The sequence below is a fragment of the Staurois parvus genome, unplaced genomic scaffold, assembly GCF_062004578.1.
Source record: "Staurois parvus isolate SC_StPar_1 unplaced genomic scaffold, SC_StPar_1.0 ptg000389l, whole genome shotgun sequence".
Taxonomy (NCBI): Eukaryota; Metazoa; Chordata; class Amphibia; order Anura; family Ranidae; genus Staurois; species Staurois parvus.
This window is the reverse complement of record NW_028318185.1, coordinates 904375-918960: the sequence shown is the minus strand read 5'-3', so window position 1 is coordinate 918960 and position 14586 is coordinate 904375. Positions and strand designations below refer to the sequence as shown.

Genomic DNA, 14586 nt, shown 5'->3' with positions numbered 1-14586 from the left:
TTATTTTTTGTGCTATAAACGAAAAAAGAGCACAAATTTTGAAAAAAAAAGTTTTTCTTTGTTTCTATTATACAATTTTGCAAACAGGTAATTGTTCTCCTTCAATAATGTGCGTTGATGAGGCAGCACTGATAGGCGGCACGGATAGGCGGCACGGATGGGCGGCACGGATGGGCGGCACTGTTCTGCAACAATGATGGGCACTGATCATCGGTGCTGATCCATCCTCTGACAATTGCCAGTTATCGGCAGTACTTTCCTCACACTGTGACAGCTTGAGGAAAGTACAGCCGATAACCGGCAACTGCATTTACCGGTGATCTGCTGTGTCATTGGACACGACTGATCATGTGGTAAAAGGCCACTGTGATTGGCCTTTTACCACATCACGTGATCAGCTGTGTCTGTAGGACACAGTGCTCACGGAGATCGCCGCGTGGTGCGCCCCTGGGGACGCAAGGGAGGGCGCGTTCTGGGAGGACGTCATATGAATTAAGCCATCATTCGGCTATCTGCGGTCGGCAACTGGTTAAACTACTGGTTGCGTCAGCAAACCAGATGAGAGCACTACAAGGGGAAGGACGAGAACCACGTAGTCACTTGATCACAATGGAAAAAAAAGTTCTTTTTAGAGATTTTTTTTTTGGTAAAGAAAGACATGGAGAGATTTAAAAATGATTTCTGTGTATTGAAGGTATTACCTGCAAATCCACCTTTCCCAGGGGCAGACTGACCATTCGAGCACTCGGGCACTACCCGAGGGCCCGGGGACAGCAGGGGGCCCCATGAGATGCCTCTGGTACCTTTTATAGGCTTTTTTGGGTGTGATTTGAATGTGGGCAAGGACACAGGGGCCCCATGATCCCCTATTGCCCGGGAGCCCCATGAGTTATCAGTTCGCCCCTGACCTTTCCCATCATCTGGGTCATCAAGCTGAAAGCCTCCTTTTGTCTGTAGATTATAATCAGATTGTTCAGATCTTCACAGATCTGTTTTCATGTAAATTTTACATTTTCTGACTTAACTCTTTCCATGCTGTCTAGTTTCACTGCTGGTGAGGGTTTAGAAAGATGAAATCTACCATGTGTAACCTCATTTAGAAAATGTAAAAAGTGATTTGATAGTGTTTGTATGATGTTGATCAAGTTATTTTTTTTGTATAGCCAAAACTTTTTTCCAATAGTATATCTTTATTGTTATGTGCAAAAAATATTAAACAATAGCTCTGGGTTTCCACATCTTAAAAAAAGACACATCAAATGTATGTATATCCAAGACTTTTTTTTTTTTAATAGTATTTTATTGTTATACGCAAGAAAAGAATAGAGAACAGCCCTAATGGCCTCCGTATCTTAAAATAATTTTATAAAGTGCCCTGGTTAAAAAAATAAAAAAGTAAAAGGTGAATTTATAGTGTTGATATGATTTTTACATGTGACCAAAGTGTTTGTATAGCCAGAACTTTTTTTTTTTTCCTAGTTTTGGGAGTAGGGAAGGATGAGAACCCCTGTCAGATTTTTATTGTTAACCTCTTTGCCGTTCTGATTATGTCAGTATTTCTGTGCTCAAAGAGGTACATTGTTTTCAATGGAAATATGTAGTTTTTTTCTTGTAGGCCTGTAATTCTTAGGAATAACTCACTGAAATCTGTCCGAACAAGAGTCTAGTAAACATCCCGGGTATGATAAAATTTGAAACACGAAATCATAAATTATAATATAATAAATAATCATAAAAAATTAAAATTATAATAATAAATTTAATTCAATAATATAATCAAACCAAAAACACTGAAATTTGAAATATAGCGCCAAGTTCGCACATCACTGAACAAAGTCGCAAAATCGTTTTCAGTGTCTGATGACGAATTTCCCCCACGAATAATTATCACTCAATTCTGCAAGTGGTGATTGGAACACCTGTGGTACCTTGATAGGTTGCCAACTGTGCAATAAGTCCATCTGTTACATTTCTTGGCTATTCCACGGTCAACTGTTAGTGGTATTATAACAAAGTGGAAGCAACTGTGGAAGCAACAAAGTGGAAGCAACTGGGAACAACAGCAACTCAGCCACTAAGTGATAGGCCACGTAGAATGACAGAGCGGGGTCAGTGCATGCTGAAGCGCAGATGTTGCCAACTGTCTGCAGAGTCAATAGCTAAAGACCTCCAAACTTCGTGTGGCCTTCAGATTAGCACAACAGCGTGCAGAGAGCTTCATGGAATGGGTTTCCATGGCCGAGCAGCTGCATCCAAGCCTTACATCACCAAATGCAAAGTGTCAGATGCAGTGGTGTAAAGCACGCCGCCACTGGACTCTAGAGCAGTGATTGGCACTGGAACAGGAGATAAGGGGACATCTTCCTTTCTTGTCTTGTGACAACTATCTAAGAGGGGATTTCCCCTCCTCTGTCTGGAGATATTAGTACTCCCCAGGTGCGGACTGACACTCATGGGGCCACCAGGCAATAGGGAATCATGGGGCCCCTGTGTCCTTGCCCACACTCAAACCACACCCAAAAAAGCCTATGAAAGGTACCAGGGGCATCTCATGGGGCCCCCTACTGACCCCGGGCCCTCGCGCAGTGCCCGAGTTCCCAAATGGTCAGTCCGCCCCTGGTACTCCCTGTTGTGTATTTAGGGCAGGAAGTCAAGGGAAGTCTCCCCAACTAGACTAAGGAAAAATAAAAACTGAAAGAACTTTTCAGCCTTCCCTACTTATCCTCTTGCCACCCTGGTAATGCATAGTGTATGTGTGTTGAGAAAAGGGCGGGCTTTAACACCTTTCAAGGACACCTTTCGGTTCCCATTATCAATCGGTAGCAGGGGCGGACTGACCATTTGGAAACTCGGGCACTGCCCGAGGGCCCGGGGTCAGTAGGGGGCCTCATGAGATGCCCCTGGTACCTTTTTCATAGGCATTTTTGAGTTTGGGCAAGGACACAGGGGCCCCATGATCCCCTTGCCGGGAGCCCCATGAGTTCTCAGTCTGCCCCTGATTGGTAGCCAACAGGATCAGCTCATGTGACCACTGTGACAACCAATCACAGTGGTCACGTAATCATCGATCCTGTGTCCCTTCCCCTGAAACTTTTGAAAGGGACACAAGGGTGGTAGAGAGAGGGTTCAAAATATTAGTGTCCTCATCCTAACTGTGCTATAGGGAAAGCTTGGGAATCAAAAGAACAGAATTGCAAATCCGGTGGCCAGTAACACACATTTACATATATGCATTTCATTTTTTTTAGCAGTTTGCATGGAGTTCCATTTTAAATCTTTATAAACAGCCTCTAGCAAAATAAATGTAAGAAAGACCAGTCACCATTGCTTATACCGAAGTCAGATACAATCAAGGAGGACTGGTTTGAAGTAACAAAACTGTTATTTTTTTCTTCTGTTTCTAAGCTGGAAACTCTTTATCATAATGAGAAAAGGATCCATTTTAATGTGTTTCTTTTTTTTTTTGTCTAATTGGCTGCAAATGACTCTCCTTTCCAAAACCAATGTCATAAAAAAAATGAAAAAAATGAAAAAAAGGGCTAAAGAAATGTACTTTTATAGCCGTATTAATGAAGCTTTTCTAATTATAATCTGTTTTAGTTAAATAAGTTTGTTTTCTGCAAAACAAATCATTATCCTAATGGCTTTGTGCGCGCTGTACATCACATTATCAATGTATTTCCATCATCTGAGAGACTCTGGTTTGTCTGCGGTCTTTGTGCGGAGAATCAGTCTTTGTGTTCTCATTGTTGGGAAATAAATAATGTATCTTTTGGAATCGCATCATTAAGCTGGTCAGTCACAGCTGAAATGGATTCCGCTCTGTATGGGATCTCGTGCTATTATTTTTATTTTGAAAAAAAATTATCATATTAGGAGGATGGAAAAAAGAGCATAGAACAAATTTAACTAATGTGATGTATAAAATGGATAAAGAATTTGTATGAAGAATTTAATTTATATTATATTTTTAAAATGTATCGATTCATTTCTATCCCCTGAGTTACTTAGACTGCATAGCCAAACAGGTAATGGTGGAAAGGGACTAAAACATTACCAAACCAAAATATCTCTACCCCAATCAGGACACATCACAGTAAAGCTTTCTTAAGCACTTCAAGTCAGGACAATTTTACCCCCTTCCTGTCCAGGCCAATTTTCAGCTTTCGGATCTATCACACATTGAATGACAATTGCGCGGTCATGCAACACTGTACCCATATGAATTTTTTAGCATTTTTTTGAGACAGATAAAACTTTATTTTGGTGGTATTTATTCACCGCTGGGATTTTTATTTTTTTAGTTATATAATTTTTTTTTTTTTTAAATTTGAAAAAAGCGTTTTTCTTATAAATAATCTTTCTTCATAAATCTTGGCCAAAATGTATTCAGCTATCTTTTTAGTAAAAAAAATAGCCCAAATTAGTTTATAACCAAAAATTATATTTAGTTTTTTATTTTTTTTTTAATTTTATTTTTTATATTATTATTATTATTATTTTTTAACATACTGTCACCCTAGCAGTACAGTGTCACCATAGTGAGACTGTACCACTTGTGGGGGGGTGATGAAGATTTTTTTTTTTTAACACTGATTGCTTTTACACTCATAAAGTCTGTAAAAGCAATAATTTTTCCTTCTCTCTGGCTGCATTCTTGCAGCCATTGAGAAATACTGTGAGAGCTGTGATTGGTCACAGCTCGTCACATAGTACAAGGCTGTTGTGAATAGCCTTGTACCATGTGATCTCTGTGATCATTCACAAGTAGTAAGGAATGATGTCAGAAGTGACATCTTGCTTACTACTAACTGGCCAATCAGTGATCACTTGATCGGGACCTCACACAGAGGTCCCGGACAGCAATCGGTGTTCTGCTGCGTCTGGAGGACACAGCGGCACCGGATCCCAGGAAGCGCACACAGGCTAAAATGGTGGGCGCCATTTTTGAACGGCAACCCGCCCCTGCATTGCTCCCGTCCGGCCGTTTATATACATGGGCCGGACGGGAAGTGGTTAAAATAGAACGTTTATGCAAGTCTTCTTCCATCATGTTTCCTAAAAATAAAAGGATTATTCCTCCTTTTAGGACATAGAGTGGAACTATGCAAACCATTCCCTTATGCCCCATCAGCCAGATGAATATCCAGAATTGCAGATGTATAGTGCAAATATAGCCTCATACTATGGGGGGAGATTTACTAAAACTGGAGCATTTAGAATCTTGTGCGGCGGCGCATAGTAGCCAATCAGCTTCTAGCCCTACACCAGTAAAATCAGTCTGTATATGCAGTAAAGCATGCTTGTTATACTCACTGTGGAACCTAAGGGGTAAATCCTTTGCATTCTGTAAAAAGGATGTTTGATCCTGTCTTCTCTGATCCTCCCCTTCTTCCAGTGCCCCCCTCTTATGTCCTGAAAAGACATAGCGTGTGGAGACACTCTGCACATGCTCAGTTTGGTGTGTATTGCTAGAGAGGGGTTTTTTTTTTTTTTTGCTTAAGAGAGTGCATGTGATCAAGACTGTCCAAACAGAGATCAGGGGTTCTGCATCTTGCTGGAGCAGAAAGAGAATTACTCCTACAACCTTTAACCAGTGCTCTGCTGGGCACTGATAGAAGTCACAAGACTGCTCTAACTGCTGATGAAAAAAGGTATTTAGCAGTTTATATTTACTACAATAATTGCAGTTCCATGTTCTGTGTACTGTGGGAGGCTAGATATAGTGAATGCAAGGTCCGGGGAGACCAGATATAGTGAATGCAGGGTCCGGGGAGACCAGATATAGTGAATACAGGGTCCGGGGAGACCAGATATAGAGAATGCAGGGTCCGGGGAGACCAGATATAGTGAATGCAGGGTCCGGGGAGACCAGATATAGTGAATGCAGGGTCCGGGGAGAGCAGATATAGTGAATGCAGGGTCCGAGGAGACCAGATATAGTGAATGCAGGGTCCGGGGAGAGCAGATATAGTGAATGCAGGGTCCGGGGAGACCAGATATAGTGAATGCAGGGTCCGGGGAGACCAGATATAGTGAATGCAGGGTCCGGGGAGAGCAGATATAGTGAATGCAGGGTCCGGGGAGACCAGATATAGTGAATGCGGGGTCCGGGGAGACCAGATATAGTGAATGCAGGGTCCGGGAAGACCGGATTTACTGAATGCAGGGTCCGAGGAGACCAGATATAGTGAATGCAGGGTCCGGGGAGACCAGATATAGTGAATGCAGAGTCCGGGAAGACCAGATTTAGTGAATGCAGGGTCCGGGGAGACCAGATATAGTGAATGCAGGGTCCGGGAAGACCGGATTTAGTGAATGCAGGGTTCGGGGAGACCGAATATAGTGAATGCAGGGTCCGGGGAGACCGGATATAGTGAATGCAGGGTTCGGCAAGACCAGATATAGTGAATGCAGGGTCCGGGAGACCAGATATAGCGAATGCAGGGTCCTGGGAGACCAGATATAGCGAATGCAGGGTTCTGGGGAGACCAGATATAGTGAATGCAGGGTTCTGGGGAGACCAGATATAGTGAATGCAGGGTTCTGGGGAGACCAGATATAGCGAATGCAGGGTCCGGGGAGACAGGATATAGTGAATGCAGGGTTCTGGGGAGACCAGATATAGCGAATGCAGGGTCCGGGGAGACCAGATATAGTGAATGCAGGGTCCTCGGTTTAGTAACACTTTTGACAATAAAACCTAGACGCTGATTGGTTTCTATGCACAGCTGCACCAGATTTTGCACTCTCCCGTTTTAGTAAATCTCCCCCTTTGTTTCAGACTCTTTAGTCATCATCAGTGTACATGAGGCCTAATATCTATGGAGACCTTTAGTATGCAATTTACCCAATCTATTCACTGAGCTTGGTTTCACTCTGTTGAGTCATCTTGTGTTTCTGTTTACTTGTAGGAACATCACTGCCTTAGAATTAAGATCCTAGGTGATTGCTATTATTGTGTATCTGGCCTTCCCGAACCCCGACAAGACCATGCTCACTGCTGTGTGGAAATGGGACTCAGCATGATCAAGACCATTAGGTAATTGTTCATTTATTTCTTGCACGACTCTTTCAGGATAACTTTGTTTTCACAGCTTTGAATGAGAATGCATGGAGACCTGTCACTCCCATAGACCGGAAATATTATCTTGGGTTACAGGCCTTATTCATCATTAATTTACCAGGTCGGGGTGTTGCTTGGTTAGTTGCCAAGGATTCGCTTTTATCGTTTCCCTTGTCATGCTGACAGCTGTCATTTAAAGGAGCAGTAAGGTCACATGATAGACTACAGATCCCTGTCTCACTTGTGAAAAGGAGAAATGGAAGATGGTTGTACATAAAAATAGAACAGCTTACGCAAACTGCAAAAATATATCCGGTGCGTCTCCATCTGTCATGTTCAAACAGGAGAAATATTTCTTTGATGTGTGCTTATTTCAAGCAAAGTAAAGAGAGAGGTTTTTTCTTTTCTTTTCTTTTTTAAAGAGAAATATTGTGTTTTTCTCTGACGTTATCATCTCTGGGATCTTCCTCAGAGAGAACACAGTTTATGCACCTTGGCCTATGCAAGAGGTGGTTCACTGTCTTGAGATGCTGCTGGAGGCAGGGGTGGACTGACCATTTGGAAACTCGGGCACTGCCCGAGGGCCCGGGGTCAGTAGGGGGCCCCATGAGATGCCCCTGGTACCTTTTTCATAGGCTTTTTTGAGTTTGGGCAAGGACACAGGGGCCCCATGATCCACTATTGCCCAGGGGCCCCATGAGTTGTCAGTCCACCCCTGGCTGGAGGATTGGGAAACTGGAGACAGCAGGCAGACAGACTTGTATCACTATATGAGTATAAGTGTCAGGATCTGGATCTGAACCTGGGACCTCTGCAGTGTCTGACTGTGGCTATCCTCACTTTGCCACCTAAGATGGTGGACTGCTCACTGCATAGTCCCTTGGACAACCTTACTTTGTATCTTTGTTTCTGGGAAACCTTGAACTCTTTGCTCCTCCCATGAACTTCCTTTTTAACCATGTCTTTACACTTCCTGTTTGCCAGATTATTGTGTTCTCTCCCACTGATATCTTGCTCCTTTGCATACTTGCTGCCGTCCTTATCTTTACTACCATTTGTTATCGACCCTTGCCTTGTTCATCAGCCAGGCAATTTCCGTTCAGCTACTACTCATTACTTACCTTTTAGCTTGTTCATTAACTACGCTACTGTCTACTCCCATCCAGCTACTACTCGTTACTGTCCTTTTGGCTTGTTCATTGACTATGCTACTGTGTTTCCCCTATCTGCTTTATCTGACCCTACCTGACCCTGGCTTGCTGTCTTCCTGCTCGGGCAATCCAGAAGGCCACAACCTGGCATTAGCATGCAGCAAAACCCATCTCTACCATCAGCAGTCCTGGAGAAGACTGCCAGGTGCTCAGATCCAACGCTTTGGGTGAGCCCGCATTATCTGCTAGGGGATCTGCTTGTGTATTCATCCAGCTGTCTACTGTATGAACATCTCTACTCCTACAGCCACTGGCCTTCGAACCTGATCCCAAACCATGACAATAGGAATATGGTGCACTCCAAATTCCATTCAACCTTTTGAGTGCTATAGCAATATATCATGGTTGGTGCCATGAGCACATCATAAACAGGAATGGGCATCAGCAGCACAATAGTGCCTGATGAAGGAGCTGGTGTAGAGCTCCAAAACATTGCTGTAATTTTTTGATGAAAGAAAATAATTTTAAAAGGAGCAGATGATGTGCTGGTGATGCATGTTCCTTTCTAAGAATTGTATCACATGCACAAGGCCAAAACAGACTCAACCACAAAACACTATCGTGCATGGTGCACAAAACAAAGCAATCACAGAGCTTCATTATCTGCTAGGGGATCTTCCTCAGAGAGAACATAGTTTATTCACCTTGGCCTATGCAAGAGGTGGTTCGCTGTCTTGAGATGCTGCTGGAGGCAGGGGAGGACTGACCATTTGGAAACTCGGGCACTGCCCGAGGGCCCGGGGTCAGTAGGGGGCCCCATGAGATGCCCCTGGTACCTTTTTCATAGGCTTTTTTGAGTTTGGGCAAGGACACAGGGGCCCCATGATCCCCTATTGCCCGGGGGCCCCATGAGTTGTCAGTCCGCCCCTGGCTGGAGGGTTGGGAAACTGGAGACTTATGCCACCATAAATGGGGAAAGTCACACGTAGAGCCCTCAACCCATCATGGGTAGAGGCTTACGTGTCTGGCTGAAAGTCCTGGCTGTAAGTGATAGAGGCAGCTCTTAAGCCGAAATCACCAAGGCTAGCAATAAAACCTTTGGTATAGTCAATCCAGCTGAACAGCGCTTACCTCAATAGATGATTATAATGATAAATATATAAAGACAGATGTCAGTAAACTCTCATGCATCCAGTGGTGTTCCAGAGTAGCAGATGATGAATCCAAACTGCATACTATAAAACATCCTTAAGTTGAATGATAGATATGGAATAACCCCCTTTTTGTGGGATTTTAAAGGCACAGACAAAACCAATAACTTCATAAAAAGGTGAAAACTTAATAAACCATACTTTATTTATACAAAATGTTAGAAGGACACATAAGTACAAAATATGGCGGTAATACAGGACAGAACTATTGCAATGGATACATAAGTGAGAGTAAATCATCTATGCACTTGACGCATTTCGAGACAGACAGTAATCTCTTCTTCAGAAGTGCTTAGACATGACACCTATAATAAATATGTAATTATTGTCATGTCTTCATATATAACCAAGAAAGAATTGCAATCTCAAAGAACATTTTTCACTTGCATAGCCCCACATAGAGACAGAGAACATGAGGAAACCACAAAGTGACTAAATCCATGAGTGAAGTGGATGTGGCCAATATCTCCAAGATCCTCCCAAGAATGAAGAGATTAAAAATAAGAAAGCAGGAAGATGAAGCAGACGCCGTCCCACTCGCCTCCAAGAGAGACCCCTTCATGGTCCCAAAGGGGCAGCCATAGGGGATGCCCAGTCCCAAATGGTGACTTCTATAGAAATATATGAATAAACAGTGAAAAATTGACAAATAGTCATGGTGCACAAAAGCATAACAAAAAGCCACGTTTTCTCATGTTTTTGAGCACCATGACTATTTGTCCGTTTTTCACTGTTTATCCTATCCTGACTTCCTGTGCTGAGCTCATGAACTAGTCCAGTGGGTTCATTTGCATATCAATAGGGGAACCTTAGCTTCTAAACCAACACATGGTCCTAAAATTTAAAAGTTCACATATCTAAGCTATGAAAATCACAAAAAATAGCCAAACAACATAGGGTTACAGCATGGGATAATCCAAAACAATTAGCACGTAGCAATTAACGGAATGTCTTCTCCCTAAGTAGAAGTGAATGTCAGACCATCTAAACCCCCAGAGCTGAAGACCATGAGGTAACTTTCTGAAAAGGCTAAGATTTCACAGCTGGGGACCATGAGGCACGTTTCTGAGCAGTTTAAGGCCTCACAGCTGAAGACCATGGGAAAAGTCTCTTGGCACTACCTTGCAGCAATACACAACTATTGGTACCAAGGGCAACCACCATGACACTACACAGTAAAAAATTCCCAGCTTGTGAAACCTTGAACAGGCCAGGATAAAGGATCGCTGCTCCCTTGATTGCAGAAGGAGCCAAAAACTAAATTTAGTTAGCATCGTATGCTTGAAGGGTGCTACAACTGTAATACGACCTCTTGTTTATAATTTACATGCATAACATGCAGTAAAATAATGAAAGAAGCAGAGGCGGACTGGCAACTCATGGGGCCCCCGGGCAATAGGGGATCATGGGGCCCCTGTGCCCTTGCCCACACTCAAACCACACCCAAAAAAGCCTATGAAAGGTACCAGGTGCATTTCATGGGGTCCCCTACTGAGCCTGGGCCCTCGGGCAGTGCCCGAGTGCTCGAATGGTCAGTCCGCCCCTGGATAGAAGTAAAATACAGGATGCATTATCTAATCCTGTGCAGTATCAGGTCTATAGCTGAAAGACCAGGAATCAGCCAACCATACTTTCTCAAGTTTGGTGGGAAAACCCCTATGTCAGTAAACACTGCGCTGAAAGTGCAGAGAAGTGCCCATGATGATCAATCCATTCCTGGGGAGTTGGGGGATTCTCAGACTACGGGTATTATAAAATAAGATGTAATAAAGGGTTAACCTTATTACTTCAACATTTCTATGTTTAACCTTTCAGATATGCTGATATGTTACAATACTTCAGTCAACTCGAGAGTATAATGAAAAAAAAATCTTAGCTTGGTTTAAAAAGGTCTTACAGACAATAAAAATAGATAAATACAGCATCATTCCAATCTGGGGGGAGTCGATAACTTCTTCCTGACGTTCCTGGAGGCAGTAGTCCTTGACCCATACTTCAATATGAGTCAAACTCCACTAGCTCTATACCTTACAAGCATTTATATAGCAGTTCAAAAAGTCAAAACTGGTTTGAGCCAAACTTCCCACAGGATAATGAGACCAAATGTCTCAGTATAGGTGAGGCCATATATTGCAGTATACGCTAGACATATTTATATATATATATATATATATATATATATATATATGTTTTGCAGGGACATTTTTACTATTCTATTTTGGCGGTGTACCACCACTTTAGGCGTTAAATGTGCACGTGTTTATATGCTTTTACAAGTGTTTTTTCTGCCTAAACCCTGCTGCTCCTTTTTCCTGTTTTTCCTGCCTCTAAACAAGGGGTTAAAATTTAGAGTCCAGACCTACTAGCCGGTCACAAAACTTACTCTCCACCAGTTGCCCCACCCAACCTTGTCCAGGTCCGCCCCCAACCCCACCCCCGGCCTGCCCCCCAACCACGCCCCCTTAAAGCTTATGAAATTACATTTTTCTTTAGAATAGAGTCCAAAATATAAAACTGCACACAGTAATGTATATCACAGCTCCCCTGTACTCCATTATAGTGATAGGACATGTATACAGTAATGTATATCCCAGCTCCCCTGTACTCCATTATAGTGATATGACATGTTGTATACAGTAATGTATATCCCAGCTCCCCTGTACTCCATTATAGTGATATGACATGTATACAGTAATGTATATCCCCCTCCCCGTACTCCATTATAGTGATATGACATGTTGTATACAGTAATGTATATCCCAGCTCCCCTGTACTCCATTATAGTGATAGGACATGTATACAGTAATGTATATCCCCCTCCCCGTACTCCATTATAGTGATATGACATGTATGCAGTAATGTATATCCCCCCTCCCCTGTACTCCATTACAGTGATATGACATGTATACAGTAATGTATATTCCCCCTCCCCTGTACTCCATTATAGTGATATGACATGTATACAGTAATGTATATCTCCCTCCCCTGTACTCCATTACAGTGACATGACATGTATACAGTAATGTATATCCCCCCTCCCCTGTACTCCATTATAGTGATATGACATGTATACAGTAATGTATATCCCAGCTCCCCTGTACTCCATTATAGTGATATAACATGTATACAGTAATGTATATCCCAGCTCCCCTGTACTCCATTATAGTGATATAACGTGTATACAGTAATGTATATCCCCCTCCCCTGTACTCCATTATAGTGATATGACGTGTATACAGTAATGTATATCCCCCTCCCCTGTACTCCATTATAGTGATATGACATGTATACAGTAATGTATATCCCCCCTCCCCTGTACTCCATTATAGTGATATGACATGTATACAGTAATGTATATCCCCCCTCCCCTGTACTCCATTATAGTGATATGAAATGTATACAGTAATGTATATCCTCCCTCCCCTGTACTCCATTATAGTGATATGACGTGTATACAGTAATGTATATCCCCCCTCCCCTGTACTCCATTATAGTGATAGGACATGTATACAGTAATGTATATCCCCCCTCCCCTGTACTCCATTATAGTGATATGACATGTATACAGTAATGTATATCCCCCCTCCCCTGTACTCCATTATAGTGATATGACATGTATACAGTAATGTATATCCCCCCTCCCCTGTACTCCATTATAGTGATATGACATGTATACAGTAATGTATATCCCCCCTCCCCTGTACTCTATTATAGTGATATGACATGTTGTATACAGTACTTACTCCTAGTCCCTCCGAGTCCCCCACAGTGGTGGACCTGTCCCCTCAGCCGCAGAGGCCGGAAACCGGAAGTTGTAAACCGGAACTCGGCTTAACAATGAGACTTGGAGCGCAGGTGCAGTCGCTCCATGCTTCATCTGTGCTCACTGCTCGCCTCTCGCCACAGAGGAATTTATCCTCGCATTTGGCGATCGGGCAAGTGGCTTTTTCAAGCCCTGCTCTAAACTCTCCTGCTACTAAACCCTGTTAAAAGCCTATGTGTCCATGGACTTGTAGGCTGACATGCAGGGGAGTTTAGAGGCTGGAAAAAAATGGCAGACACCCCCTAGGAGCAGCTGTAAAAATGTCCAGTCTGCATGAAGCCTAGTAAAGAGCGATACGGACTGAATTATTGGATTTATTCCAGGCGGCCTTGGAAATACCGGTGGATTGGTATGCCTAATTTATGCCATTAGGTTGTTGTTCTTATGAACGAGGCATTTGATCCAGAAGTGGATTGGAGTGCACGCCACTACAAGATACGTATGTACTCCTGATTGGTCAACCTGCACAGTGCCATCTAAACACTGAACTATACCTAAAGGGACATTTTTCAAAATGTCTTTATTGCCAGCTGTGTCCCTGTCTATAAAGATTCACCCTTTCTGTTTGTCCTGGTGTCCATTATCACTAAGCCTGAAACTAAAAGAAAATTCCAAATTTGGAGATATCACCAGAACAAGAATAGCAATCTTCCAATAGAGATACTAGTTCTGGTGACATCCACGAATTTTCCTCACTTTGGAGGGATTTCTTCTCACTTCCGGTTTTGGCTATGGGACAAGAAGTGAAGGGGAATCTCCCCAATGGGACATAGATGGTCAAAAGGAAACTGGCAAGGGTTATATTCCCCCCATATTCTATCCAAAATGAAAAAAAAAAAGATTCAGCTATAGTTCTACTTCAAAGTGGCATTAAACCGAAAAGGAAATGTGTATTGTATGGCAGCTTACCGTTTCTTAGATGTAATGGCTGCATTCGTTTTCTTTTTTAGGCTTTCTTTTATTTTCAGCCAATGATCCTGTATGTTGTTTTTGCAACATAAAAAAGCTCTCCTGAAAATGTAGCAATTACAGGAATTAGACAAACCATTTACCACTGACAGGGGTGCTTACAATAATCAGCTTTTTTTTTATCAATGTAAAACCTTTATTCCAAAAGCAACAAAACTGTTGCTGTAACTGATTATAAAGTATTAACTGGCATTTGGCTTTAATTTGTTAGGACATTTAAAACTGCTAGTATATTTAACACTCCCATCCCTCCAGACTGACAATGCTGCTGTCCAAAGGTTCCCCCCTGTGCCCCTGGGCACTCTAATACAGGAGGTGTGTTACTGACCAGATCACTGGATGAAAACAGGGGGGGGGCCTAAAAAG

At 42.7% G+C, this 14586-nt stretch overlaps 1 protein-coding gene across 2 annotated transcripts in view; it reads left to right on the top strand.

Annotated features, from left to right (window-relative positions):
- ADCY8 (adenylate cyclase 8) overlaps window positions 1–14586 on the top strand; it is a 422640-nt gene that overhangs the window by 204461 nt on the left and 203593 nt on the right. For both annotated transcript variants that reach the window (XM_089685929.1, XM_089685930.1), the window contains exon 5: window positions 6915–7042. In XM_089685929.1, the coding sequence (XP_089542055.1) occupies window positions 6915–7042 (128 nt within the window). The remainder of the gene's footprint in view (window positions 1–6914; window positions 7043–14586) is intronic.